At 42.9% G+C, this 24,687-nt stretch overlaps 1 protein-coding gene across 1 annotated transcript in view; it reads right to left on the reverse strand.

Annotated features, from left to right (window-relative positions):
• Positions 1-801: 801 nt before the first annotated feature.
• Positions 802-24,687, reverse strand: part of LOC144378824 (uncharacterized) — a 40,432-nt gene continuing 16,546 nt past the window's right edge. Inside the window, exons 3-5 of the mRNA XM_078054375.1 lie at positions 23,398-23,447; positions 22,576-22,690; positions 802-9,310 (exon numbers count right to left, since the gene is read on the reverse strand). Coding sequence (XP_077910501.1) covers positions 9,167-9,310; positions 22,576-22,690; positions 23,398-23,447 — 309 coding nt within the window. The 3' untranslated portion in view covers positions 802-9,166. The remainder of the gene's footprint in view (positions 9,311-22,575; positions 22,691-23,397; positions 23,448-24,687) is intronic.

Consider the following 24,687-nt stretch of genomic DNA (forward strand, 5'->3'; position numbering starts at 1 on the left):
AATCTTTCCTTCAAATTTTAGGCACTTTAACTCCTAGGACCTAAGTCCTTTTTATAACAATGTAACTTAAATGAAGCAATAACTCTAAGGCTTGGCCCAGGAGATGTGGTTTAGCGCTGTTGTGCAATCTCGCTACCTAAAGCGGGCGGGGGGGGGGGGGGTTGTCTGTGAGTGGAGGGTACCTGTGGGCTACTGCTTTGCTTTGCTGAGATCCCACAGCCTCATGTGACCCTGTGGCGCTCTGGGTCCCCCCAACCAAAAAGCACCTCCTTTTGATTATCAATCGCAATGGTTACATTTTATTTTTCTCCTATGGGTTCTGGCCCTCCGAAGGGAGCCCTGACACACCAGGAAGGGGAAACAGGTCCTTTGAATACAAATCACACGGAATCCTTAAGGACCAAGTGCTTAGCTGTGTGTTTGGCACATACAGGGACTCCATCCATGTTGATTATTTTTCTTCCTTTCTTCCCCAATGGATGAAAAACCACTTAGATTAACTCAGGGGTAGTAACGGACTCAAAAGAAATGAACTTTTTATGGGTGCCTGGGTGGCTCAGTCATTAAGCATCTGCCTTCAGCTCAGGCCATGATCCCAGGGTCCTGGGATTGAGCCCCGCATCAGGCTCCCTGCTTAGCGGGGAGTCTGCTTCTCCCTCTCCGACTCCCCCGCTTGTGTTCCCTCTCTCACTGTCTCTCTCTGTCAAATAAATAAAATATTTAAAAAAAAAAAAAAAGAAATGAACTTTTTAAATGAACAGTAACTTAGAATTTCCTTTATAAAATAAAATTAAATGTCTGTGTAATTAAATGAAATGTGTTACCGCTTGATTACAATGTGAATTACAGTACAATAAATAAAAATCCCCTTTACAGGTAGAACTTACAGAAAAAGATGTATGAACACAAAGCCTTCTGGAGTTAAAGGGTAAAACAATATATATACATTTTTTTAATTCTACAAATACAGAGTATTAGAAGAAACCCTCTACCTTCCTTAGGAGCCATGTGTACCAAGACTTTTTATTAACAGCACCCTGCATGAGGCTTACATTCATGCCCACTGCTCTTTTATAAAAATCTCCTCCACGTTTCCCTTTTGTTCTGAACTTCAGTGACTGCCTCCCCACTGGCTGTACACACCACACATATCTTTCAGAAGCTAACTGAAGCACAGAGAAGTTAAACATGATGTATTCAAGGTCAAATCTCAAGTCAGTGGAAAAGCCATAAATACAGCCTCTTGCGGCTGAGTGTTCTGGGTGCTGGGCCATCCTGCATGGTGAAGTTTTGACTTTTGATTGCTGTTTTCAAAAATTCCCTTGAGTGTTTAAAAGCAAGTAGCTCATGTTGACAAGATAGAAGGAAGACACTTTTACAAATTTCATTAACATTGCACAATTTCACATTCCTGGACCTATCACACACACGCCAATTTGTTTTTTACATACGCATTTAAAACTCCCTTGAAAACATTGTATAAATGGACTCAAAGACATATGAATGGGAGAGGGTTTAGGAGCCTAAAAATACCCGATTTTTTCCCCCATTAAATGCAGCTGAATCACAATGCATGCTAAGCATTTTGTGCAAGAAGAAACGTCCTGCATTTAAGATCCACACCACACCCCACGAGACCCCTTTTTAAGATAAGACCCGCATATGCACAGCGCCTGGGAAGGGTGAACAGAGGGCTCTGGAGTGCAAGATGCATTCAGGGAGAAAGCACCACAAGTACTGAGCCGCGCTGAGAAATGAGGGCGCCAAAGCTGTCATTAAAAAAAAAAAAATTCACAAGCATGTGCAGATTAAACAGATAACAAGAGAGGTTTCTCGTTTTTTGTTTTTTTCTTTTTTATAAAAAGGGAGGTCATTCCTCTCGCTTTTAGGACCTTAAAAAATAAACCTGAACAACCAACGGCTGGGAGGCTTTGACCCCTGGTGAAGGCAGCCTTGAGCATGATTCCATGCCTTAAAACCAGGAGATATCTAATCTCAGGGAGTTGTTTTATTTTGCTTTCTACTACCATACTCAAAGACTCCTTGATCGAACAAATGAGCTTCCCCCCCTGCCCTCCCCCCGTATCTCTCTATCATGAAAAGTTCATTTGCCATTTAATTTTCATCTAATCGTGCTGGCTGGTTTTTGCCTGTCTCTCTCCCATCTACCCCCACCCCACCTACACTGGCATTCTCTGTGGTCAAAGAATCTGTTTCAGTATTAGTGTTCAATATAACAAATGTCAAGTAAACACTCTACACATTTCCTGTGCTATTTAAAGCATCTTAAGCAATTATTTGCTCTAAAGTATTAAACTGTAAATTTTCTTAGCTGGTGCCAATTCCTACAGTTAATAGCTGTCACAGAATAGTACTTAGAACGCTCAAATGCAGCTTTTAAATCAGCTACACTCGTAGGCTACATTTGCCAAGATTTTTCTAGGTTCCATATTTTTAAGGCATGTTTTTGAGACAATGCACAAAACTGCAACAGTGTCATATGTGGCTCTTTTACTTCATATTCGAAGCTTATTAATAGATACGTACACATCTTTCAACATAGATTTGTCTCTAAGCAAAATGATAAGAGACAGATTAGACAGACACATACTCACACTTCAACCTCATCATTGTAAGTGCTTATTGTTACAAGCCAAAAGCATGACCGCTGAAAATATCACTACATAGGATAAAGCTCCAAATCCTACAGTTGGCTTATAAAAGGATCCCCTAACACTAGTTCTATAAAGGGTGCATACTATATTTATACATACACGTGCATGCAGCACTAGAAAAATATTAATATAATACATACATATAGACATATATATGTGCAAATAATTACATCCAGATAGTTGCACATGCCTTTATAGGCATTTTTATATTTGGCTAGATGTGGTTCTTTTTCAATCTTTTTAAATCTATTACATATTCCTGTGATTACCCAAGAGTAACTTAAAAGTAACATAATTCTAAAATCCTTCATAGCTAAGACTGCATTAAATTGCCACCTCCTCCTACAGAATTGTACGGTCCTTGGAAAAATTTTCATGCCACAGAGTACGATTTACAAACAAAAAACAAACCAACAACAACAAAAACCTCTTTGCTCATTTTTTTTTTAACGTAGTTAATTACTACTAGACTCTATTTTCCAACTGATGAAAGAATTATATTATTCCCACCAGGCCCGACCCCATTCTGATTTTTAGGCCCTGTACCAGGTATTACTAGTTGCTGAAAGACTGCATTGAAGCATGAAGGGACAACAAGGTTATATTATCTTAACATGTTCCACTCAATAGTTTTTGATTGTGTTATGAAGTGCCCTCACATTGGTTACCAAAAATGTCTTGCTATTTTAGGAATCACACCATCAAGGAACCACATGTCTACAGAGCTAATATTTGTGAATTATAACCTGAGAAGCATTGTAGGGATCTGCCGGCACAGTTGTATGAAATCATCCCCTCTGGTTGGGGGGGGGGGGGTGCGTTTGTTAGAGTCCGTCCGTAGCACACCTTGCTTGGGAGGGGATGTGTCATTTGAGTGCACCAAAGAAATGATCATGTCAGGGGCACCTGGGTGGCTCAGTCAGCTGAGCATCTGCCTTAGGCTCAGGTCATGATCCCGGGGTCCTGGGACTGAGCCCCGCATCAGGCTCCCTGCTCAGCGGGGAGTCTGCTTCTCCCTCTCCCTCTGTGTGCTCTCTATTTCTCTCTCTCTCTCAAATAAATAAATAAAATCTTTAAAAAAAAAAAAGAAATGATCATGTCAGCAAGAATCCCCCACACTAGGCATGGCACCTAAGCCTGGACATCACAGCAGAGAACGCTCTCCCCAGCCTTTTTCTGCAGGTCTGACTCAGTTCCCCTTTACGCTCCATGATGGCAAGAGAAAAAAGGGGGAAGAAGTAAGAGACATGACAGGCAGGGAAGAGAGACAAGAAAAAGGAAGGAAAACGAAGCAATCACCTGGCATGGTTCACATTTTTGGGCACTTTTGTTAAAAATATTTTAAAACACCGTTTTTCTTGAGTGAGAATTTTCTGAGGTGGGACGAAAGGGGGCCTGTATGGAGCTCATCAAATTCATGGTAATTTTTACTCGGGTGGAGAGTTACTTGAGCCTCACTGAGTCCTTTTTTAATAATTTACCTTGGTTTTGTGACTATGCTTTTCGTATATACTCAGTATTTATAAAAACAATTTTGTAAGTCCCATGATGACCCGGGTGGTAAGCAGTAAAGAAAAATTAAGTTAATGGGGCGCCTGGGTGGCTCAGTTGGTTGGGCGACTGCCTTCGGCTCAGGTCATGATCCTGGAGTCCCGGGATCGAGTCCCGCATCGGGCTCCCTGCTCTGCGGGGAGTCTGCTCCTCCCTCTGACCCTCCCCCCTCTCATGTGCTCTCTCTCTCATTCTCTCTCTCTCAAATAAATAAATAAAATCTTTAAAAAAAAAAAAAAAAAAAGAAAAATTAAGTTAAGAGCACAGGGTCTGAAGTTAAAATGATATGAGTTGAATCCCAGTCCTACCACTTATTACTTCTATGACCTTGGGCAAGCTACTAACCCAGTTACCTTATCTGTAAACTGAAGATAATAGCCACCCATCTAGGTTTACTGTGAGGATTAAGTGATTAGCACAGTGACTAACATATCCTAAATCCCCAATATGCCAGCAAGCCATTATTATCCTTGAAAGAATCGGTTCTCTGCACGATGACCTTCCTTACGTGTGGGTGCACTGTTTCGTGTGTTTTCAATCATAAATCTGGTAAATAAATATCTGTTCACTGAATGATTTATTGAATAAGTCATTTATTTATTTATTTATCAATAATTCATTGATAGCAACCATCAAATGCAGGTGTTTTTTTTTTTTAACTCAGATTCCATACACCTGTCTAGAAGATGCCCAGATGAATGAGAGAAACAAATTTAGTCGTCCCACAAGAGAAGTGTTAGCAACTTGAGTGTCTAGGTACCGTTTTGAAGGAGTCTAACTAACAATGTTAGACGAATCATAGAAGAGGAGACCAATCCAGCATGAACTTTAAAGTTTAAAACATCAACCATTCACCTTTATGTGTATTTGGAGTCCACAAAATAAGTTAAACCCTAATATCTTACAGTGACAAAGAATAACAATTAGCAAGATCCATTTATAAGCTCTTTAAAAGCTGTCCCTTCCAAGTAATACTGAAAAGGAAATCAAAGATTAATTTGTTTGAAGCCACAGGCCACAACTTAACCAACTTTACTCTTCCCTCCTAAAATAGTACCTTGCACACAGTAGGTTTACAAGAAATGAACAAAATTAAGTTGACTCTAAAATGAGGAAGCCGGTCAAAAAGATGCATCCGGTCCCTCCAACATCATGAATGAGAAACTATCTAAGTGATCAAACAATCACCAACTCTGGTTGATCTTTATGGCTAAACTTAAGAATTCACTGCTACTTTACTAATGAAGTTTACTGAAGACATTCCTCCTTAATTTCAATTAATGTGAGCATGGTCAAAACACAGCTGTCAATTCTAATATCAAAGTGTTAAGAATATGCCATGGCTCTAAGTTTCTAGAAGCATAAAGAAATGGGTGACGCGGAGAAATACGTATGTTTCGGAGCCAAAAGGATGAAATTAAAACATTTCCTTTTTTTTTTTACTTTTAATAATTTCTAATCTCCCATTGGTGTATTTATTACGTATTAGTTGTTATTTAATACAATAGCTCTCCTGGGAAGGGAAAAAAAAAAAAAAACTTAAAAATAAGAGTTTTCCAGGAATAGAAAGAGATAGTCGCAATAGAAAAATACCAGCGGGAAATAGTCTTTATATTATACAGCAATTAAAACTTTCTAAACAACAACAACAAAAAAATCTATTTTTAAAGGCATATCAAGCTGGAGAACTGGCCAAAACTCAACGTGTTTAATGAGATACAGATCAGTGGTAAGAACAAAGGAAAATCCAAGTTGAAGGATTAAATTCCTCTCAAAATCAGTCACTCAAACATCTGTACCTATGTCATAAAGTGTTTGAGTTTGATGTATACTCCAGGCATTAATCCCCATCCGGAGAGCAGAAACGCTTCATCTGCCACATTCCAAGCTGAAATAGACTCCTGTACAGCACTGGACATATCTAAGAACAGCTCCTAAAAGTCATTAGCGAAGATTCTTTGTGAGTAGAGAAATCAAAAGACAAGAATCAAAAGGCATAAAGATGTCAAAGTCAAGATGCAATGCTCTCTAATTTTCTGAGTCACAGGCTAAGAGAAAAATTTTAGGAAAGCGAGACCATTCCCTCTTTGCAGAAACCAGCAAAAAAAAAAAAAAAAAAAAAAAAAAAAAAATATATATATATATATATATATATATATATCTATATATCTATAGGCACAAAACCCCTGGACCTGCTTTCCTGCTTCTTGCCAGTGACATACATCCGTATGTATGGATCTAAGTATATGAGCTAACAATCAGACAGGACTTCAGAGCAGTGAATTACACACAGTCACACAGATACTCTCTCACACACAAGAGAGCAAAGCTGATGCTATTTAAACATCATGAAATATTTTCCTAACTGTGCACAGATGGAAGTACAGACTTTTCTGCCAACTGCCTGGTTCAGAAACTTTGCTCTATTTTTAATTATTTGGTTCAGAGGACCCGTTTATGATTAACTTCTGTGTTGGATGGCAAAACCAGTCAAGTTCCTGACCCACAGCAAAGAACACTGAGAGAAGTTTAATTATTTTTAAACAGCTAGTGTAATATTGTAAACTGTGCGTAGGGACAACTAATTTGTCAAAGACCTGTTCGTGGGTGCTGCAGCTTGAAGAAGAAAAATCCAGGAGGCACTGAGGAAGTGACACCGAAATGAAGTTCCCGATGACAAAGAAATTTTCGTCTTAGAGAAATAACAATGGAGTAAGAAACCGAGAGGAAGAAATTAATAGTGTTGCAAGGACTAATCTTATTAGCACTGGAAGTTTCAGTTCTGACTACGAGGACAGTGAATGGAATGCCAAAGCTTTAAACACAGGAAATGAACTCAGATGCAAGGAGGAGGTGGTCAGGAAACTTCAACCAGAGAATTTAGAATCACACACGAGAAGTGCTGAGCAAGATCAAATCTCAGAAGAGAAGGAGAAAGAGAAGCAGTGGTCTAGCAGGAAGACAGAAAAGGGAGCCGAGGTAAGAATGAGCAGGTTGGAATGGTTTTATATTTTTCAGAACTGTGCATTAAAAAAAAATAAATAAATAAAGCTGTTTCCAAATAGAAAATGAACCCAAAGAGCAAATTAGTACAAACACAGAAACGAAACAAAATATAAGGCCCCAGTTAAGAACCTTGAAGGGAGAACAGGGTTCAGACCTAACAAACTTGTATTCCTAAAGAAACCTTCTTTTGATCAATATCACTACAATTGTAAGACGGTCTGTATTTACATCTTTGATGTTCTTGGGAAGACACCAGATTCCACGGAACCACAAGCCACAGAGAGCCAAAATACTTCAGGAGTTAACAGTTATTGCTAAAAATTACATTTATAATGAGTCCAGGATCAATGCGAGAATGGTCTGGGAATTGAAAAAAAAACAAACAACGAGCACCTAATTTCTGTTTGAGAAGGTGCAGAACTGCGGAATTAAAAAAAGAACTTCCTTAGCAGGGGTGGGGGTCCTAATTCAGCTTCTTAAACCACTAACACTGGCCACTAGCTTTCAGCTGGGTTGGATGACACAGGAAGACCCTCAGAAGGACACATCCGTAGCTGTGAACAATTAGGAAATTTCAATAATTGGAAACAATTCAGGGAGCCATCACGAGGAGAAGAAAAAAGGTGATCTGTTCTAGAAAATCCAAAATAAAATTAACTCCTATTAATATATAGTCATATTCTTCCTCTACTATGCAAAGTACATGTATGGGTATATGTGTTGGCAAGAGACTAGAATTAAAAAAAAAAAAATTTTTTTTTAAAAAGCACATTTATGACCGAATTCTTTATAGTTGCAAATGGTTTCATAATATCCACCTGGTATTATTACAGGCCACGGTTTAGAAACGTTTTATCTCACTTAGAAATATTTCTATTTGCTATAACAAGAGCCACTGTGCTGAGATGAGATTTGACCTGTGTCTTTGTCCATAAAACAATCCTATAAAATATGTAAACATGAATTCCATTTTCTTTAAGTCGAGAAAAGCAAAAATACGGTTGTCAGAACAAGCACAGCTTTCTGTGGGATATTCTAGTTAAATGAAAGCTATTCAACTTGAATCAATTGCTGTATCCATTCTCCAATACACAGCAGATTTATATTTCAGAAGGTTTTTGACAGAGAACAAAATGTTACTGAACTATCTCTTCCATTCCTTTTGTCCCACAGAACATTCCATGGGCTGAACTCCCAACAAGGGGCATACACTTGTCAGCTTCTGTGTGCACTCCTTCTATTCTAGTTTTCCTTTGTTGCAGATTTTCAGTTTTGACCCTTTCCTGGCAAAACATTAATATACACCTTTGGGGTTTAAATTGTGTTACAATTCAAAAAAAAATTTTTTTTAAACTTACATTTTTATTCTGTACCATCTTGAAGGGCCTCTGACTCGTTAAAATAGGCCCTGCTATTTAAATCCATGCTAGAACCTTTCTTTCTATCTGCTTCTGTAAACACTAGAAATCCAGGGAGAAAATTCTTCCCCTCCAACAATCCACACATTTCTACACAAAACCAACCACTCGCGTATTTAAACGCGAGAGAGACAGACTAGACCTGGCACGAACACGTCCATGCAAGATCAGTTTACCCTCCACCGCCTTGACTCCAGGTCATCCCAGGACTAGGCCTGTGGGGAAAGGCCAAGATGGAAAGAATGGACAGGTGCCTGTTTTCGAGCATATCTGGGTAAAGACACACCAGGAGCTCAAGAGGGAGTTGCTGTTCTAGAACTGACAAAAGGTGTACAGCTGCAAACTGATCAGGGAGAACATTCAACATCACCCTCGCCATTTAATGACTAAGCCTGAGCCAGCTCAAAAAAAAAAAAAAAAAATCCGTCGGCAACAGATTTCAGACAGTGGAAGACCTAAACACTGGTTCTCAGGGATGATGTCCGAGAGGAGGTCTCTGAAGCTGGGTGTCATCCTTTAGGGTGGCCCAGAATAAAATGGTGACGCATTATGCCTCCTGGCGAGCTCATATCTACTTTGAACGGCAAAGACACCAAGTCCCGTGGACTTCCGACGAAGATCTTGGGGCAAGAAGAGATGTCCACCAGCACTCTCTGTGACCTGTTAGAGAGAAACATTCTTAGCTACTCCATCACCAAGCAAAACTCCCCCGCCAGGCTATAGCGTCTTGACTCCTAGGAAAAAGCTGTGAAGAGATTGGGGAGGGGAGGGAGGCCTAAAAGAGAGACGCCCTTGGTCGTGTTTGCAGAATGACTAATAAGGATTCCGCATATAAAATCTAGCTGCAGTCAAGTCTCCAAGTGAATCAGATTCCAGGTATTTCTGAAGCCAACAGCCTGGTCATCAGCCACCAAATTACCTCTGCAAAGATAAGAAAAGGCTCCCATCACAGTGATTCTATATGCTCCTGGCTTCAAGAGATGGATGACGATTTCTACTAAATGGTTAACCTCTAGATGTCGCATGACAGTAGATACGCGTCTTGAAAAGTCACTCAGTGTCCCGCGCTGGCTCTGTCCAGCTCAGGAGGTATACATCGGCTTCGTAGGCGGCCGTGTGAGCTTCCTCTACCCTCTCCGTGGCGTCCAGCAGAAAGACAGTAGGTACCCACAGCATGGAAACGATCTGGCCGTAATGCCTGCCCATCCATTCTCAGATGGCATCAGATTTCCAGATTCCATATAGGAGATGAGTCTGATTTCCTGATGTTTCTAGCCCTGCTGACACTGATGCATTAAAGGAAACACAGCTCTAGGAGCTCCACGTTAAAGATGTAGTGGCTGCAAAAGGAAAAACACTACCCGTCCAAGCGTAGGCTTAGGCACCACACACACATCTCACTAAATTGATGATGAAATGATTTCAGGTAACTAGGGGTTGCATATGTATTCAAGGGGCTGTCTTCTCGCTCCTTCCCAGCAACATCTCAAAATTGCTCTACTGGGCCACGTCGGTGAAGCAGAGTTATGTCTTTTCAGTCTACAAGTTCAGAGACCCAACTGCATAATTCCTGAGGTGATGGCGAAGAGAGCTGAGCTCCAAGTCAGAAAGCCAGGGTCAGGGCACTGACCACGTGGGCTCTGGCCCCTGGAACCCAGCCCATCGGTCAACCTCTTACGTTCTGCTTCCTCCCTAGGAAAGGGAGGAGGATCCTCTCCACACAAAGAGTCACTGTGACTCTCCAGGGAAACAATTTATCCGAAGCACCCTGAATTCTGTGATACGCTGTTTGCACCTGTGGTGGACCCGTGACACACTAATCACTGCACATGGTCTAAATGACCATGCTTTTTAAGGCTGTCCTTACTAAATCAGAGGCTCAGGCTGCAAACGATCCCCAAAAGCAATGGGCAGTTTTGACTAGTCCTACAAGAGAAACAAGAAAACAGAGGACTTTTCATCCCAGGGAAGTCTTTTTGAAGACCCTGCACATTTAAAATGGAAAAGTTAAAAAAATTTTTTTTTTTTTAAGGAAATCGTTTCCTGAGATTTCAGGGCAAAGAGTAAAAAGTGCACCACTTAGAGACAGAAACCCTGAGATTAGTCAGGTCACCGAATGTTCTCTGCACAGCAGAATAGCAAACAGCTAGTGTTTGTCCATTTCCATAGATTAATAACCGTCTCTCGGGGACCTGAAGATGAAATGAACTGTACTGTTCTGTTTGGAGAAGCCTCCTCTACTACTGGAAGATCCATGTTCCAAAGTCGCACTCGAAAAGACTCCTTCATTTTAACATTGCTTCTTCCTCCCGTTGGCCTATTCTGATCTCTAGGCTGACGAAAATGGATCTAAAGCTTGCTGGGAGGGGAAAAAAAAGAAATGACTCCCTCCCTTTTTATTGATTTACACAGATTTTTAAAATAGTGCTGTTTATTTGGAGAACACCGAAATGGGGTGGGGGGGAATAAAATAATTTCCTCAGGGAATACAACCTGTTTCTTCTGAAGAGTAGAGAGAGGTACAAAGGGTGACAGAGGCTTCGTTAGAACAGGAAAGCTAAAATAAAACTGCAAAATTTGGGCTTAGATGCTATCGCCACATTTCCTTCAACCTCAAACGAAAGCCAGGTTTTATGGAAGAAGATTTCTGAATAAACAACTAGATCATCTTTTGTCCTGTCAATAAAACTGTAAACTGGGGGAGCCTGGGTGGCTCAGTAGGTTAAGCGTCTGCCTTCGGCTCAGGTCATGATCTCGGGGTCCTGGGATCGAGTCCTGCATCGGGCTCCCTGCTCAGCAAGAAGCCTGCTTCTCCCTCTCCCTGCCGCATCTCTCCCCTGCTCGTGTTCCCTCTCTCTTTGACAAATAAATAAATAAAATTAAAAAAAAAAAAGAAAGAAAGAAAGAAAGAAAGAAAGGCTGTCTCTCCCCTCCGCCCCCCCGCAAAAAAGCTGCAGCTCGAGGTCATACTTCACAATGGTCTGGGTTGCCGCGACCAAAGAAGACCCAGAGGTGATGTGAAAATGGAGCTGTGGAAAGAGAAAAGCACCCACTTGGAACTTGCCAGAACAGAGCAAGGGGAAAAGGCCTTCGGGGCACTCCCCTGTGGGGGCACTGCCTTCCATGGGGGGAGGGCAGACTTCAGCTTCTATACCTTTCCCACACCACTCAGAATCTCTATCAGAAGCATATCATCCCTCACACCAATCACCACAAATGAACACCTTAGACCCGGAAAAGGTAACCTCACCAGCCACCAACAGGCAACTTCTGGATGAACTCGTATGCAATAGAGAGGAGGCGGATGGCCACCTGGCCAGCCAACCGGAGGGGGCGCAGAGATATCATGGGTGGACTGCCCTCCTACCCCATCACGGGTGGGTTACACAGAGGAGGGTGCAGGGTTCCCCAGTCCCTGTGGGGCTTTACCTCAATTTGACCAACCTTCCTTAGGACTGAGAACTACTCTCTTCAGATAAAATAATTTCCTCAGGATAATTATCTCCCCAGGAACTTCCCCCTGAGTTGGAGACTGGGGTCACAAGAGTGCATAAGGCCAGACAACAGGTGCTATTGAGGTGAATCTCAAATTCATTCATTCATTCAACATGATAGCTGTGTTCCTAAGAATCCTTACATAATCGAAACTCAACAGGAATTTTTTCAATACCAAGAAAGACCGTTTTAGACATTAAAAAACAAAGCAATTTTTTCCTGCATTGAATTTCTATAATAATAGTGTTCTGTGTGGTGATAGGTATAGTACTATGAAATTTAAATATCACTGAGCGAATCCAGCAACCTATTCCTCATAGTCTTTGTTCTGGAAAAGTTATCACTGGGCCTCTCTTTACTCTTTCTCCTCAGCACAGCCTTCTTACACATTTTTATCACCTTTATCATCCCTTGTTGTGATGCACAAAGCTACTCAAACTTCTTCCACCCCTGTGGTCTACTAGGCCCCACGCTGGTTCCAGACCACAATGACATAAGTCATGGTCTATCTTAACAGATGGAATCACATCCAATTCGTATCTGAAAAACTCACATTATAGGGGAAATGCTTGTATCATCTCTATTGCAGGCCTGTTAGATGCCAAATGCCAAGAATGGGGGGAAAGGGGTCCTTGCTGTCACTCAGTTGGGAAAAAGGATTACAAAGTGTTATGGAAGGGGGAGAACAGGGTGCTGGGAGCCCGGACCAGCAGCATAAAACCCTGGGGAAAAGACTCAGTTGGGATTTTAAGAATGAGGTGAAGTTAGCCAGAAAGATTGCAGTGAGCAGGTAGATGTCAAGGAAGGGAGGAGGGAAGAGAGCAGCAAGACTAAAAGCTGGGACACAAGAGAGAGCAAGGTGCGTCTAAGGAAGAAATGCAATGTGATTGAAGTGAAGCCAATAAGGGGCAGCAGATGAGGGATAGGGCCGGAGAGATAAGCAAGGTCCCCCAAGCCTGCTGAGCCAGGCTACAGACTGTGGACTTCATCCTGAGCACCATGAAAAACCAGGGAAGGAGTGAAGGAAAACAGATGCAAACAGATCTCTAGTCATAAGAAACATACACTTGGGCTTCAGAGAGGAAAATGGGTTGGACCAGCGCAAGAGGACATCCAGGGAGGCCATTTAGGGAATATATATCACATCCCAAACCACCCCACCTCCCTGACCCACTAGCCCAAGTTCAGACCTTGAGGCCAGACTTCCCCCAAAGCTCAATACCTAGAAAACTGCTCACAAGCACCTGCCCAAAGAGCTCTCTCCAAGGAAGAGGGGAAACAGGAAAAAAGCAGGGTAGCAGTGAGCCTCTCCAGTCTAATGTGGATGAAAATCAGACCTGAACCCCCCCAACCTAGGAACTTTGATAACAGTTCAATTTCGCCAGGCCTGAAACTCCTGACTGATTGTTCAGGCCCAAGGGAGGGAGGCTGCCAGACAGCCAGCACAATTCCATGGCGGGGCCCCCGATAAGAACACAGGTCAGCAGGAGAGGGTGGAGAACCCCAAAGGTGGGGAGAGGAGACTCTAGGAAACTGGCCCAGACTGGGTGAAGGGCAAAGAGTGAGGAGCAGGTGGGAGGAGAAGAGGGAAGGGGCCCCTTGGCAGTGAACAAGCACAGGGTTTCAAGAGGGAACAGTTCCCAAGGAAAGCTGTGGGCAGAGGAGCATGAGAACTATGCCCAGCAAAGCCGCTGGCTGGTGCAGAATGTGAGCTCCCTTCCAGGTTGGCCCTGGCTACAATCACAGGAGAGACGAGAGACGTCCTATAAAAACCTGAACTTCCACACACCAAAAAGTAATACAACCGAAGGAAAAGAAAATCAGACCTGGGAAAGTGGCTGCAGCGAATGGGATTTTTAAAAGACCGAGATCTAGACCACAGGAAGAGCTCATCTACACCGATTAGAAAGTATCAAAACTTCCACTTGCTAATTGTGTAAAAGAAAATTAGCAAATAAACATTATATGGAAACGTGCTATCTCTGAGAGGGATCAGAGGAATACAAAGTTTAAAACCAAGAAGTCCAGGGGCGCCTGGGTGGCTCAGTCAGTGAAGCATCTGCCTTCGGCTCAGTTCATGGTCCTGGGGTCCTGGGATCGAGCCCCGCATCGGGCTCCCTGCTCGGGGAGCCTGCTTCTCCCTCTCCCCCTCCCCTGCTTGTGCTCTCTCTGTCTCTCTCTCTCTCTCAAATGAATAAATAAAATCTTTAAAAAAAAAATAAAAAAGTAAAACCAAGAAGTCTGTTATAGTATCCAAAAAAGAATAGGTCCCACAATTAATCAGGTTGGAGCAAGGCACATTCATGTATCATTAGCAGCAACGGAAATAAGTACAGGCCTTTTAGAAAGCAATTCAGAGTCACTCTCCCCACCATGGTAGTTTACGTAAGCCTTCTGTTGTGACTTAACCTAAGTAAATACTTAAGTATACAAAGATATTCACTGCTGCTTTATAACAGTAAGTAAGTAGGGGGGCCTGGAAGCCTCAGTTGGTTAAGCATCCAAATCTTGATTTTGGCTCAGGTCATGATCTCAGGGTCGTGGGATCGAGCCCTGAGTCAGGCTCTGTGCTCAGTGGAGAGTCCGCTTGAGATTCTCTTTCTTCCTCTCCCTCTGCCCCTCCCCACTGTGTGCTCTCTCTCTCTCTCTCTAATAAATAAATCTTTTAAAAAATAACAGTAAAAAAATTGTTTTAATAATAAAAATTTTAAAAATAACAGTAAGTAACTAGAAACAATGCAAATGTCCACATATAACACAAAACTTAAGGTAGAACATCTTGATAGAACAGTGCATAATCCTTGCAAATGATGATTGTAAAATCTAGGTTACGAAAGGGAATTTTTAAGCTAAATGGAAAAAAAGCAAAACTGGAAAAAGTTATGTGTTAAATTATCAAGAACTAGAAGACAACACATAGAGGTAAATTTGATTTACGGACTGGGATGGTGGGATAAAAGGGAACTTTTGCTTTTATTGGTTTTCTTTTGTTGTTGTGATGTAGAGGCAACAGATGTTTAAAATGTAGTATTTTTATCAATCACATAGTAGTGAACACCCTCTTCTGTGGAGCACATCAGCCGGTGGAGAACATCAGCCCTGAATCAGTGGAGGGTGCTCAGTCCTTCCCAAGTTGCAAAGGCCCATCCGGGATTCAAACCCTGGCCACAAGGGGCCCTGAGGGACTCCTCCTACCCCAAGTACCTCCAAACACACAGCTCTATCCTTTGCCTTCATTTTTTCCCCTAGGTCTTCGATTCTATGCCTTCCCCTTCTTTTTTTTTTTTTTTTTTGATTATGTATTGAGATCACACCATATGCAATATGCGTGGTAAATGCTCATTTGATCCTTCCAACGATCCTGTACGACAGATGTTGTCATCATGCCCATTTTACAGATGAGGACATTGAGGATCGCAGACTCAAGAAATGTGGCCTGGGTCACACACCTAAGGAGCCAGAACCAGAATTCAAATCTCAACCTCCCTGCCTTCAAAGCGCTCGCTGGTACCCACCCTAAGAACCGCTTCTTCCCTTCCCCTCTGCCTGCAAAACAAACAATGCAACCCCCTGATTTGTCACCTCTCCTGTTTGTACTAGCTGCCTAAAGAAACCAGTCAAAAGGTAATGAATCAAGAGACAGCATACGAACTGCTTATAAATTAACCAATAAGATAAGGTAATGCGGCACACACGGATTGGAAAAATTGAGTCAGAACAGAAAAGGAATCACCTCGAGATTCCTCCCTGCATGTGCAGGTAAAACCAAATGACATCAAAAGAGTTTCTCCTTGCAAATTAAAAGCAGAATATGACTCTTGATACGGCTGCAAGGAGAGCAGAGCTCCTGCACTCTCCTTGCAAAAATCAATTCCACAATTAGCTGAGAGATTCCTTCCAGTCACAACGTGGCCACTCCAGAAACCGGTGATGTTTGGGGCATGGTAGCAAGAACAGTAAAAAGGGACAGAAGAAGTCTTAAGGTATGAAACTAATATAGATAGGGTGATAAATGATGGTAGGCGCCGCTTCTGACATACTCTATAAATAATGACACAATAATAGCTAAAAATGTAAATTCTAATTAAATACAAAACCTAACAAAGTCAAACAATAGCAAATGATGTTTGACAGAGCAAAGGTCTTAGGGGAGCCAAGAGGAAGAATTACAATAAGATCTATTCGTCATGGAACTACACGGTGGTAGAGAAGGGGCCCAGGCCATCGGGTCCTCTGCCACCTGGTTCACTGTAGATGGGGAAACTGAGGCCCAGCAAGGGAGAATGAGCATCCCCAGTCACCCTGCAGCAGGTCAGGAGACAGAAAGTCGATCCCCAAACTAACTGTCCCTCTGCCCTCCCGTGCAGCACCCTCCCTCTGCCTTGTCCTGGAAAGCTACTCCATCTGAAATCATATTTTTTAAAAGGGCATTAAGCATTCTATAAATATTAAATTCCTTTTTAATAATTTTCAAATGCACAGGGGCACATTTTAAAAAGAGGCCTGGTTTTGATTTCTTGGGGAAAATTGCACACCGCTCAGTGTTTAACCTCGGATTGAGTGAAATATTAACAGGCCATATAATGGTTTCAGTGTTCCTTCAGTAAAGCTAAACAGGATTCGAAAAACATATCCCCCCAGGCCTACAGTGGAGTTTCTGGAGCACACATTAAACTCCACGCTCTGCTCTACAAGCCCATCACTGTTAAGTAACTCATCAGAAAATAAAGAGGGAATTACCAAAGGGGAATTGCCAAGCAATTAGTCCTCTGAAGCAGATGACATACAACTGCTGTAGGGAGGAGATTCCTGGTTAGTCATATGTCAGATTCAGAGCCTCCTAATCTGTAAATAAAAATGCATCACATATGATTACAGCTGGGATGTAGGCTGGGGCTGCCAGGCTAGTGCACAGATAGTAAATCCCAAGTCCTCTTGTGTTCTGTGCATCTATAAAGCGAGAGACGGTGCCTCTCAAGGCATTTTTTTTTTTTTTAAATCCTCTGATTTTCATTCAATGTAAGAAAGACAGACTGGTCTCCCCAAAGCAGCCTAAGAGAAAAGTGATCTTTATCCTTTCTCTATCTGTCTGACGTGAGTCGGTTAAAGATTCATCCACTGGTCCAGAGGAGGAGAGAACAATGAGAGACCGGGAGCGGCGGGGACGGGAGGGGACAGCAGACCCGGGCTTCCCAATGGCCACCCCAACCCGAGCGTGCTCTCCTTTCCCAGCATGTTTTGTTCTTGGAGCTGGCATCCGCTGCCAGCCCACCACCTAGCAAACTGGAGAGATGAAGAGTCCGTATCTGCCGAATCTGGCAGCTGAGCAATGACCCAGGGAAACTCTCCGGGGAGTCAGAAGTTCCCTATCTCACTGGGACTCTTTATGCTGAACTGCCTCTGGAGCCCAGCTGAAGCCAATCCTCGGAAACACAGATAAGCATATTGCCACTGTCATCACTTTCTTCAATTAATAATTATTGAAGGTGCGCAGGAATCTCAGGGAGGCATGAGGAAGAGGGAGGGGAGGGAAGGTAACACCTCAAGGACAGCCTGTCTGCAACTCTGAGCAGACAGGCGAGCACCCAAAGGGGGGAAGGCTCAGCATCCACGAACCCCTCCCTGATCTGGACCTCCCAGAGGATGCTGCATCTCTGTTGTGACTCTTTAAATAGGACTCCTGGGCACGCCCTGCCCTCTCGACTCAACTGTCAGCTTCTTACAGACAGGGTCTCAGGGCTTGAGAGACAATGCATGGCTCCAGTGAAGAGTACAGGATGGGAGCCAAGCATGACTGCCCCACCGAACAGCTGATCAACCTGGGGCAGGTTACTTTTCCTCTCTGTGCCTCGGTTTCCCTCATCTGCTGGATGGATAATGACAGTGCCTACCTCCAAGGACTGCAGTAAGGATTAAATGAGTTAATACGCAGTGAGTGTGAACGACTGACCGTCTCTACAAATCCTTTAGAGCCTGGCTGGCATAATGCTTCTCATGTAGGAAATGCTCGGTAAACGCGTGCGGACAGAATGATCTGCCCCCGACGGTGTTTTCTCCATCCCCCTGGCTCCTGTCCTCACCTTCTTGTCTTTTATGGAAGGTAGGGAAGTCACCGCCTCATTCTGAGCTAGTTTGGGGAATAAAAGCAACCCATCTGAATAACCCGGGTCCAAAAATAAAAAATTTTAAATAATCTGCAAATTTTCTCTAATGATATTAAAACAGACTGCCCACCCACAGACACGTAACCAGAGAATTTCCAGACTTCCCCTTCACTTTGAGCCATGGAGTCTTAGAATCTTTTCATCCTAGAGTCAAGGCTCAGTATTTCTGTATTTCTTTATTTTCTAGAAAGTATAAATGGAAAGCCAAATTGCTCAGAAAGCTGGGCCTCGTGTGTGTGTGTGTGTGTGTGTGTGTGTGTGTGTGTGTCTGTTATATGTATGTCACATTTAAAAGAATCCACATAAAGCCTCCAGGAAAGCTTTTAAAGTTACCAAACACACCCATATTCTTGTGCTTTATCAAAGTACAGTAAATGAATTGCCACAAATGAACAACAGCTCCAGAGTCAAGTAGATGGCACAATGTGATTTACGCCTATCGCATGAGATGAATAAATCGACGGTGGAAAAGATCAAAAGAAAGGCTGGAATTGTTGTTAATATGTACAGGGCTCCACCGAAAACCTTAATAAAACTGTTTAGAGGAAAACAGAGGGATCATTTGTTGACATGAAAAGAGATACTGCATGCGCTGCATTTCAAAAGCGGCATTCATTTTCATACACACACATATTAGATTTAGCTAAAATTAGCTCAGGTTTCTTTCTTTCTTTCCCTTTTTTTAAAGGTCTTAAAGAAATAAAGGTTTCAACATGATTTCATTGAGCTGCAGTTCGGCACTGAGCTTCCAGGGAGAAGACCCGCTCACCCACCCAGCCACCCCTGCAGCCTGGCACCAGCCTTCCCTGCCCCTCGGTCTCCCCAGACCGAGCACACAAAGGCTGCACTGCGCCAGCTCCTCTCCGCGGCCTCTCACCTTCCCTCCACGTACTCCACGCCCGCTGATGCCAGCCCTTGCAATACAGTCATTCCCCCCTCCCGCCTGGCAAACTTTGGGCAAACCCAAAGCCCAATTTCAAAGACCGCTTTTATGCCAATGACTCTTCCAAATTTATCTCCAGACCTGACCTCTCAGCAATTGTGTTCCCACCCGGTCTACAACTAAGATGCCCACCGGCACCTGTGTTCCAGCCAAAATGGCCTGGTGGGTTACATCCCAGGCGCTCGCTGGTTGCGTCCCAGCCACTTACACGGTGTTCCCCGGCTCCATCCATCTCTTCCCACAGAAATGCTAACCAGCCTTCAGAGCTGAACTCAGATGATCCCTCCTCCTCAAAGTCTTTCCTCACCATCCCACTCAGCATCATTCTGAATTCCTTCAGTGTCAGAATTTACCCCAGTAAGGACAACTCACCCCATTCTGCTTTGTATTAGTTCTTTCCGGGCATTTCTTCTTTCCCCTACCTGACCACGAAGAATGCAACCTCCTTCTGGGAGCTCTTACTCACTTTCATTCCCACAGTACCATGTACTAGTTTAAAAAAGACACAGTGAATAAATGAATGAATCATTTCTTTACAGAGATGGTGCCTGTGAGCAAGCTAGGTCATAACTTCACTATAGCCCTACCATATTTACGAAGTAAGTGGAACCAGAAATACTTGTAACCTAGATTTTAATTTAAAAAAAAAAAACCTTAACGAACATAATAGAGTACAGCACAAACGATACTATTTCCCTGCTCACGTTTAACCATCAACTGTGAGCACTGTAAGGAGGCCATTATTTATGCAAAATGTTTAGATAATGCTTATAAGCTTCCTTTAAATGCAATCACACAAAATGTCAGCTGCTGAGAATTCAAGGTGACTCTGTACTACTTTGTTGGTAATACAATACGTATTCATAAGACACTCAGACTTGCTCAATATACTATAAAAACCTCGGTGCCTTCTCAGTAAGCTGCACCTATTGGCCAAGAGATAGGACTTTTTGTTACTTGTGTTTTCACAATGAAATTCTCTTTTAAACACCACAGGTGAAAAAACAAACGTGCATGTGTATTAACCACATATGTAATAAAACGACTGCCCCAAAAACTTCAACGTGAGGATTTTCTGTGTAGCCTATGAAATGGTAACACCCCTAAGAGATAAAGCAGCAGGGCTAAGGCATCTTACCCCTTTCCAGTCCGCTGACACTTGCAGACCTTAAGAAGCTTACCTTTGCATGTAACTGTGGGGTTATTCTATTTCCTTTTAAACGACACTTCCCTGACCCACTGCCCATAAAATGTCAAGGACCTAGGTCCATATTTCTCAAAGATATAATGTTTGGGATCACTTCCTGACCCACCCCACCCCGGCCCCATCCCCCAAGCAGGACTTTTCTGGCTACCCTTCCTGAGACATTGTACTTCAGTCACTCCGGTTTTTGTTTCTTTTTACTTGGACCACGCATAACTTCATTTGTGCACCCAACTTCTTACAACAAGAGGAAAACACCACGTATGCATCCCATCGCAGCAAGAGAGATGGACTCACACAACATTCAGAAAAATAAATAAAAGGCTCATTTGCTTTGCAGAGCTGCAAATGTCTACAGTGTCGGTCCAAAGATCAAGGTACAGGTGTATTTACCGGCTCCTAGTCATGTATGGTCCAGGAGCAACCATCACTAAACAAGAACATTACACTTATCCTGTCAAGAGGTTAAGTCATATGATCACAAAGATAACTTATGTTCACAGATCACAAACCATACGCTGGTACTATCCTACTCCGTATACACATATTATTTCATTCCATTCTCACAGCAGCCCTAGAACAAAGTTCTAATCTTGGGGCGCCTGGGTGGCTCAGATGGTTAAGCGTCTGCCTTCAGCTCAGGTCATGATCCCAGGGTCCTGGGATCGAGCCCAACGTCCGGCTCCTGGCTCAGCGGGGAGCCTGCTTCTCCCTCTCCCTCTGCCTCTCCCCCTGCTCATTCTCTCATTCTCTCTCTGTATCTCTGTGTTGCGAATGAATAAATAAAATCTTTAAAAAAAGAAAGAAAGAAAGTTCTAATCTTATCTCCACCTTACTCATCAAGAAACTGAGGCACAGAAAGCTAACGGGACACAGTGGCAGCTCCAGATGCTAAATGCAGACAGGCTGGTTCCAGAGCCCCGTGCTCTTGGCTCAGATGCCACGGAAATTACAGGTTCACTTAAAAATTCGATCTTAGGTATAGAGGGGGAGCCCTGTATTTAAAGAAAGCTGGGGAATCATTTTTCAACAGAACATTTTGGTAAAGCAAATATCCACCTCTTAACAAATTAGCTGCAAATCAGGAATTTTATATGTGAGGTGTGGAAACGGCAGACCATGTGTCTCGCCAAGGAAGGAAACAGAACATGCCTCAGGAAGAGCTGCCCAGAGACCACCCGGTCCAGCAGTTCCCAAACCTGTGGAGCATCAATATGATTCCAAGAGACCATTAAAGTTTCATTTTGATTCAGGAGGTGAAGCCCCAAATCCTTTTCTCTGTCTCTCTCTCTGTCTCTCTCTCTCTCTCCCCCTCCCTCTCTTTTTAAGCTTTCTAGGAGATTCTGTGGCCCAGCCAGGCTTGGGAACCTCTGAAGGAGTCCATTTCCACAGGTCCCAGCAGGACCGCTCCCAAGGTAAATAGCAAGAGGGGATCTATTTCACAATCCCCTTTGGTTGCATACACCAGGGCTCCCAAGCCCTCTTGCCCCAACTTCTGTCTAACTTCCATGTCTCCCGATTTCATGTAGGCAGGATCCTCTTGTCCTCTCTTCAATACAGAACCATGAGTCATCAACACCACATACACCCGTGTCTGCATGAGTCTCCAGGCCAGAAAAATTTACTGTACGTGAGGCAATCAGGAAGTTGTAAAATCCAAACAGACACAAAGAAATTCAAGATTCGACAAATACTGGCTGCCACTGAACAAACAGGCCTCTGTCTCCCTACACTTGAATCACTCTACAACAAAAACCTAAAACGTGAAAACCGTGACTTACGGTCACAGTTTGGCAGCGAAACGGTCTCATCGCGTTAAGGAAAAGGTGACAACGAAGACGATCAGGCTCGAGCCTAACACACCAACAGCCAATCGTCACCAGGTCAAACGCAGACTTCTTCGTGAACCACTTTCTTCTAAATTAAACCAAAAAGAGACACACTTCAAGCCAAGTTTTTAAAAATGCTCTTGGCAATTTCTCAATTTCCCTCCGAAGGCAGTTTGCCAAGGCAGTCACACTGAACGGTCCACGACACGTGAAAGCGTGGGTACGAGGTGATTTTCCGGGTCAGACGTGATCCTCGGATGGAAACTACACAAGCATAGCCAAACTCTCACCTGATACGTGATGCACTTCCCTGTAGTGGCCGTGGAGGAGGAGACCGCCTTCCAAGGATGACACACAAATCCGCGGCTCGAACGGACCACCCTGGCGACTTGCCACACGATGTTCCTGCAGGGGTAGGGGTGGGGTGGGGAGGGGGGGGTGCAGGAGAAGAAATCCAAAATGAAAACCAGGACAAATGGCTTCCAAAATTAATTCCACCTTAAGTATACTGAAATCTAAACTTTAAGGACATCAAATTGTGCATTTTGTCTTATGAGAATTACAGATACCAGCCAGCTCAGAAGGCAGGTCTGGTTTGAGTCAACAGGGCTCAGAGGGAGGCCACCACACAAAAAGGTCATCCCTTCAATCAAATTAAGAGCTCTGCCTCCCCATTGGAGCCAGGCACTGTCATTCTTTTCCCTAATGATTCTAACCTATCATCTGATAAACACATGCTGGTAATCACAGGGATATCAGGTGAAATGGGCATGGGTTGAATAGTAGTAATTAAGCCAAAGTCTAATTTTCACATGGCATGTATTACTATCAACATGCAACTTGAGGAACAATCACAAAAAAAGCACAGTTATTGGCATACCGGTCGAATGGGATAGAAAAATGTATCAAATGCAGAAAAAACTGTGAAAGTATGCACATGTTCACTAGACTTTCCACTGGATTTTAAATTATTTCTCTTTTGAATGTATGTCTACTTCATTTTCATTTTGCCACAATGCCTTGCACATGGTTAAGTAAAAATCATCCACTGTATAATGAATGAGTGAATGTGTGAATGGATGAACAAGAGAATGAATGAATCTTCCATATACCTTTCCATCAGGGAGCTTGGTGCTTGTAGTAGTTTTTGTGAGGTAAAGACCTATGCACAGAAATGGAAGAAGTTGAGGACTTGATCTGCTAGCAGAGTTTTTAGCCCTATTAAAATAATATTTTTAAGTACAGGTCATTCCCAACTGCCCACATGAAATAGAAAGAATCAGAAGCACAGTTATAAACTAACCCCCCAACTAGTCATTGCTGGGCAGATTTTCCGTCTTTGATTACTGGAGCTGATCTGTATATTTGTTTGGGCTGATTTTTAAATTTAGTTTGGGTTTCCTAAGCCCACGCTACGTAACAGTAGGAAGGAGGAGGCCCAGGATTATATTGGATGTCAGAAAGAAACTATTCTGGAGTTATGAATACGATCTCCAATGTGAATAATCTGTAAACAGGTAAGTCAGCCAATTGTCCCCGGGTACATGGCAACACATCTCTGTAGTCATGATTATTTTCATCCATACACACTCACTATTTTTAAGAGCACAGCCCAGCAGGAAAGGAAAATAATTTCAATCGCTTTCCAACACTTTTCAAAGTAATGAATAGTAGCCAAAGCATTCTTACTTCTAACGAATCCATTCACCAAGTATTTACTTAAGCATCTACTGCATGCCGGGGACTGATATGCAAAAGAAGTCAAGTTTTCTAGTCCTTGGTTTCCCCCATGTAATCTGTGAGTACAGAGAACGTAGGGAAGCTGTTCTAGACTATAACGTCTTTGAAGTCCTTGGAAGATTCCGCTAAGTCTAGCCCTCCGCGAAGAAGCTTGTGGAGTTACAATGTCAATCGTGGCCAAGTTAAAGAGAGGATTCTCTTTGCCCTTCCACAGTAGCTGTTTTCTTGTTTGTATCTAGTAACTTCTCAAACGAAGCATCAACATACTGGATAATCAGTTCTGAACAAGGTGCAGGTCCCGTGGATTTGCAGATAGCACTTGCTTTATGAGCTAACAGTTGAGTGTTTGCCGGTATGTCTACGTGTGCACACAGTCCTATTTACATACCACCTGGCAGATAAGGTTTCATAGAGTCCAAATTACAGTCTCCTCCTATTCTGCTGAAGTACACAGAACAGTCAAACTTGATGCAAATGCTGTAAAATATTAATTTACTCTCACACAGGTATGCCTACTTATTTCTAAAGTATTTGTGTTGCTACAGTAATGAACAGAGTTCACGTAACTTACTGTTCCATCAGAGGGAAGAAACACAAGAACCAAAAAAGCAAGGCAGAGTGGATTCACTGCAAAAACATACGAAATACTAAACAAAAAAAAC

This window comes from Halichoerus grypus, chromosome 9 (genome assembly GCF_964656455.1).
Source record: "Halichoerus grypus chromosome 9, mHalGry1.hap1.1, whole genome shotgun sequence".
Lineage (NCBI taxonomy): Eukaryota > Metazoa > Chordata > Mammalia > Carnivora > Phocidae > Halichoerus > Halichoerus grypus.